This window comes from Lampris incognitus, chromosome 19, assembly GCF_029633865.1.
Source record: "Lampris incognitus isolate fLamInc1 chromosome 19, fLamInc1.hap2, whole genome shotgun sequence".
In the NCBI taxonomy this organism is placed as follows: domain Eukaryota; kingdom Metazoa; phylum Chordata; class Actinopteri; order Lampriformes; family Lampridae; genus Lampris; species Lampris incognitus.
Genome location: NC_079229.1, coordinates 32,530,697 through 32,536,393, shown reverse-complemented (window position 1 = coordinate 32,536,393; position 5,697 = coordinate 32,530,697). Strand labels below are relative to the sequence as shown.

General features: G+C 50.3%; 1 protein-coding gene across 1 annotated transcript; it reads left to right on the top strand.

Annotated features, from left to right (window-relative positions):
• Positions 1-2,287: 2,287 nt before the first annotated feature.
• On the top strand, positions 2,288-4,062 carry rnf152 (ring finger protein 152). The gene has a single exon (XM_056299622.1). The coding sequence runs from the start codon at positions 3,045-3,047 to the stop codon at positions 3,693-3,695; it is 651 nt and encodes a 216-aa protein (XP_056155597.1). The 5' UTR covers positions 2,288-3,044; the 3' UTR covers positions 3,696-4,062.
• The last annotated feature ends 1,635 nt before the right edge of the window (positions 4,063-5,697 follow it).

Sequence of the window (5,697 nt, the reverse complement as noted above, 5' to 3'; positions counted from 1 at the left end):
CCCCAGGTCGTCCTCTTGTGTGTGGAGTTTGCATATTCTCCCCGTATCTGCGGCGAGTTTTCTCCGGGTGCTCCAGTTTCCCCCCCATCATCAACAGAAACGTGCATGTTAGGATTTATACTCCTGTCTGGAGTTGGTCCCCAGGCGGAGCATGAAGGAGGCAGCCCACTCCTCCGAGCTATACACATCATAGCTAGGATGGGTTAATTTGCAGGAACTGAATTTCCCTAAGGGGCTTAATAAAGGAAATTTAAACTTAATCTTAATCTACTTAAACTTTTTTTTTGACCCCCCCCCTTTTCTCCCCAATTGTACTTGGCCAATTACCCCACTCTTCCAAGCTGTCCTGGTCGCTGCTCCGCCCCCTCTGCCGATCCGGGGAGGGCTGCAGACTACCACATGCCTCCTCCGATAAATGTGGAGTCGCCAGCCGCGTCTTTTCACCTGACAGTGAGGAGTTTCACCAGGGGGACGTGGCACGTGGGAGGATCACGCTATTCCCCCCTCCCCCTGAACAGGCGCCCCGACCGACCAGAGGAGGCGCTAGTGCAGTAACCAGAACACATACATCCAGCTTCCCACCTGCAGACACGGCCAGTTGTGTCTGTAGGGACATCCGACCAAGCTGCAGGCAACACGGGGATTTGAGCCGCCGATCCTCGTGTTGGTAGGCAACGGAATAGACCGCTACGCTACCCGGACGCCCTCATCTTTGTTTTTACTGTGTATGGGGGTGTTGTTCAGTATGTACAGGAGTATCTGTGTTAAGTCTCCTGTTTTTCTAATGTAAATGAAAAATTGGACTGTTAAAGGATTGGTTAAAGGTATAAAAAAAGTGTGTCTCTCTCTCTCTCTCTCTCTGTCTCTTTCTGTGAAAGTAGAAATTTTCTGTACTTTTCTTGACTTCTACTCGGTGTGGCTGTATATAAAGTAGGTCAGCTGAACAACAGGAGCGTGAGCAAGGAGTTGAGGCTGGTTTTGCCTCCAGACCTGACCGGGGAGAAAGTATTACGATGGCAGCCAGGGGGGAAGTTGTTGAATATTGTGTGTGTGTGTGTGTGTGTGTGTGTGTGTGTGTGTGTGTGTGTGTGTGTGTGTGTGTGTGTGTGTGTGTGTGTGTGTGTGTGTGTGTGTGTGTGTGTGTGTGTGTGTGTGTGTGTGTGTGTGTGTGTGTGTGTGTGTGTGTGTGTGTGTGTGGGTGGGTGTTGCCCACCACCCTGGAAAGTGATGACAGACGGATGAGTTGCACTCGGACTGTACGAAGTCAGTGTCGTCCTTACACTCGCGGCCATATTTTTTGCAATCCCCCCCCTCCACCAACATGCGCACACACACAAGCAGACATTCTCAGGTTATTTCAAGCCAAATTAAGTAGCCAAATATCGTTGCAACAACTCCACTATACCAATTACTGTATTTAACTAAAAAACAAATTACAAGGAGCTTCACAGGCCATCCGAACCCAAATAAAGGTGTACAGCAGCACGGTAGCAGTGAGACAGTCAGGTCTCACCCACCGGGGGTCTGGGTTTGCTGTGAACTAAGTGGCCCTGCATCACGCATGTTGCCGGTTGGTGTTGGTATATGTGGATGATTTTTATGGCTGGAAAGAGTGGCTGGGTGTAATGGTCTCCATAGTATAGATGGGTGGGAAGGATGGGAGGAGGAGAGAGAGAGAGACGTAGGTGTTTTTCTAAAGAAGGAAGTGAATAAATAAGAGATGGAGAGACTGATCGACATCAAAACTGCTGCTAAAAGCAACGCATGCGAGTACTGTGGGGGAGGTGTGGGGGAGTGAGAGAAACAGACAGATGGGGAGAGAGACAGACAGACGGGAGAGATGGGTAGGGAGGGTGAGTGAGATAGGAATACTGAGACAAATAGTGGGACAGATAGCGATAGACGGAAAGATGGAACGATAGAATTATGGATAGATGATAGATGAGTAGATCTCCCTCCTCTGTCCTCTGCAGAGAAAGTGCGACAGTGGTGCGAGTAAGACAGACAGACAGATAGACAGACCAGTGTGTCCCTGCTGATTTTGCAGCTTTTTGATCGGCTCTCTTCTGAATAGTATACACCTTAATGGATGAGTCAGTCCTGCACACACACCACACACACTTGCCGTAACACCAGGCTGTGTGAGATTACCTCTCAGACAAGCGTTGCATGTGGCAGCCTGTGTTTACCCGTCTGTCTTTCTGTCTGTCTGTCTGTCTGTCTGCCTGCCTGCCTGCCGGTGTCCAGGTCTAACAGCACATCTCCTCTGCTCTCTTACAGATGAACCACTGTGTGACCACAGACGGACCGTGACATCGCTGAAGCTGTGGACCGTGCCTCCTTACCTGAAGGATTAAAAACGCCTTGTGGATCTTTATCGGACTCCTCCGCTGTTAAGGAGCTGCTGATATCGCGGCTGACCAGGCGTCCGGCTTTACATCGCGCCGCACCGGATTTTGAACCTTCGCCATGCGCCCCACATGCTGAGATGACAGCCTGTATTTTGAAGTGAAATTTAAAACAACAAAAAAAGTACACATTTCTCCATTTAACCATTCGTATAACCAATGACCCATCTTGACTGCCATCTCGTAATAATCTCCGGTATTCTCTGTTGAGACGTCTCTCTCTCAGATCACAGAGTCTGACTGGTCCTAAGTTCGCACACCCTTCAGTCAAAATACAAGGCCCCAACAAGGCACGTAGGTGAAGACTGCTTGTGGGTCATGCCTATGGTGCCGAGAGGGCTTTCTTCTGTAATCTGTTGTTCATGCACATCATATACTGACGTGCACCAGTAATGGGCAGGAGTGCAGACGGGATGTAAATGTGTCTTGTCTAAGCCCGATACACGTTCTAGCAAAGTTCTGTATCGTTGAGCATATATAATCTATACAGCGTGGACGTTGTAGATCTGTCCGTCTTGCTGTTTGTCCTGCATCTGGACTTGTTTGCATCTGGTCGCCCTACTGATACCTTCTAATATTCCCGTTTTGGTGGAACTGTAACCGAGCTCGACAAAGTTACCTCCACGTGTCGCCGAAATGGAGACCCTGTCCCAGGACTCCATCCTGGAGTGTCAGATCTGTTTCAACTACTACAGCCCGCGGCGCCGGCCCAAACTGCTGGACTGCCGGCACACGTGCTGCTCGGTGTGCTTGACGCAGATGCGCAGCAGCCAGAAGGAGATCCGCTGCCCCTGGTGCCGTGGCGTCACCAAGCTGCCGGCGGGCCTCTCCGTCTCCCAGCTCCCCGATGACCCGGATATCATCACCGTGATCGCCATCCCGCACGCCTCCGAGCACACGCCTGTCTTCATCCGTCTGCCCAGCAACGGCTGCTACATGCTGCCCCTGCCCGTGGCCAAGGAGCGCGCGCTGGGGCTTCCTGGGGAGCTGGGCTGCCGCTTCCTGCCAGGCAGCAGTGGCCAGCAGAAGGGCGTGGCGGTGGTGGCCGTGCCCGAGCAGCAACCCCTGGATCTGGGCGTGGGTCTGGAGGGTGTAGGCGTGGGCCTGGAAGCGGGGGACGTGGAGAGGAGAGGCACAGGCCCGGTGGGAGGCGGGGGGAAGGGCTCCACGTGGTCGGGCGTGTGCACAGTGATCCTGGTGGCATGCGTGCTGCTCTTCCTCCTGGGCATCGTGCTGCACAACATGTCCTGCATCTCCAAACGCTTCACTGTCATCTCCTGTGGCTGAGGAGCGTGGGCAAGGGGCGGCGGGGGGGCCTTGGACACCAACAACCCCCCACGCCCCCACCTTCAACACATCCACACACACACTGAACTCCACCCCCTTTTGGACCCACCCGTCCCTGGGTCAGGACCATGCTGACTTTGATGGGGACTATACAGACGTCATGGGTAATCAAGGAAACTGCAGAGTGCAAGTGAGCGAGAGACACGAGAGAGATGGAGGAAGCGAGCAAGACATGAGGCAGTAGAGATAATTAACCAGCGAACTCTAAACTGGGAATTGTTTTATGTAATTGCTTCCTTTTTTGTTAAATTTGGAGGACGGCCAACATAAAATGGCTGAAAGTACTTCAAAAGAAACACACACACACACACACACACACACTCCTGTTAAACACTTTTTCTCTCCTCTCCCAGTGTTGGGAAGCTTAAGACTCCCCCTCCCCCCCCCCACAAAAAAAATCACGACTACCTACTTTCCACCATCTGCAGTCTTTCCATGTTGTTAGAGAGAAGGTCTTGAAGGATATTACTGAAGTAGTGTGTTTTTTGTTTTTCCTCGGCTAGGGTCTGATTCATAGCAAACTCCCATGCATACACAACCCACACATACTATAGACACACACACACACACACACATGCATACTGTGGATGGTGTTCTGTTTAGCCTGTGGTAAGTAGAAGTGCATCTGTCATTGTATTGTTTAGCCCGGTGTCGGTCCTGACTGGTGTCACCAGCTGCTGCTTTGATAACAGATTCCTCTGGAGGACTCGTTCGCAGGACTCGCAGAAAAGACTCGTTGGACTCGGACGAAAAAGACTCGCAGCAGAAATCAGAACTTTGCTCCGTTTTAATGCTTATCTCACAGCTCTCTGTGCACAACTCTGTGCTTCACAACAAGATGGTCCCAATTGTGTACACACATGCACACGCACACACAATAGGGATCATGTTCTACTTTGTGCCATTAGATACCAGTGTATTTACCCCCTGGCCCCATAAACACAGGTCTTATCTCCACGGAGGAGATAAGGTTGGAAAATGGAGTGGGTTCTGTATGGCGGGGGGGTTAAATGTGACTAATATCAGGCGGGAGCCTCGCTTCACACAGCTGTTGGGTGTGGGTGCTCTATCTGCGATCACAAGCTAATTCTCAGAGCTTATGAATGGTCTGTCACCCCAAATATAACAAGTGGAATACATGCAACCCCCCCCCTCAAAAAAATGGCCATTTAAAGCAAAACAAGGGAAGACTTGACACGTTAATGCTGTGTTTTGATTGGTTACTTTGTGTGTGTGTGTGTGTCTGTGTGCACATGTTTGCAAGCTGTTATTGAAAATCCACGGTGTCACCATTTTTTCTCCCCTGTAATATTTTGTGGGACTTCCCTCAAAAAGGTCACCGTCCTCCCACGATGGCCTTTGCTCACTGCGACCGGCCTACACGCCATCGATTCCCCGCATCCAAGTCCCAGCTCTGATGAAGGGTGAACCGTACGATGGGACTGTTTCAGACATCTGAAAAGAGGGATCTTCCCTTTTGCCTTTGTTTTTTTCTCGTTTTGTTTTTCTGCCCTCCACTTGCAGAGGCGCACAGCGGAGTGTACAGTAACGCGCTGACAGGGTGAACTCTTTTGTATAGCCTCGTCATGTACAGAATAATGATTGTAATTTTTTCTCGTCCTTTCTGAAAAGGACTTGGCGTTGACATGTTTTGCTATGTTGGTGATGGTAGTCTGATGTCAGATTAGGGCTCTCTCTCCACGTTTGTCGAGGACACAAACTGGTTCAGCACCATTCAGGGCCCCGCCGTGACGCCATTTCTTCAGGTTGTGTAGCTTACCAAGAGCACCGTTCTGAAACGTTACATAGACACCTTTGGAAACATGAACCAGATGGGGGAAAAAGAATTAACATAACAAAACCATGATGTTCATTGTTCAATATCTTGAAATATAAGCAGTTCGTTTTGTAAGGGTGTCATCATTTTGTCTGCAAAAGATTA

Excerpts from the sequence above, each read along its gene's own strand:
- rnf152 (XM_056299622.1), top strand. The coding sequence starts at position 3,045 with ATGGAGACCCTGTCCCAGGACTCCATCCTGGAGTGTCAGATCTGTTTC.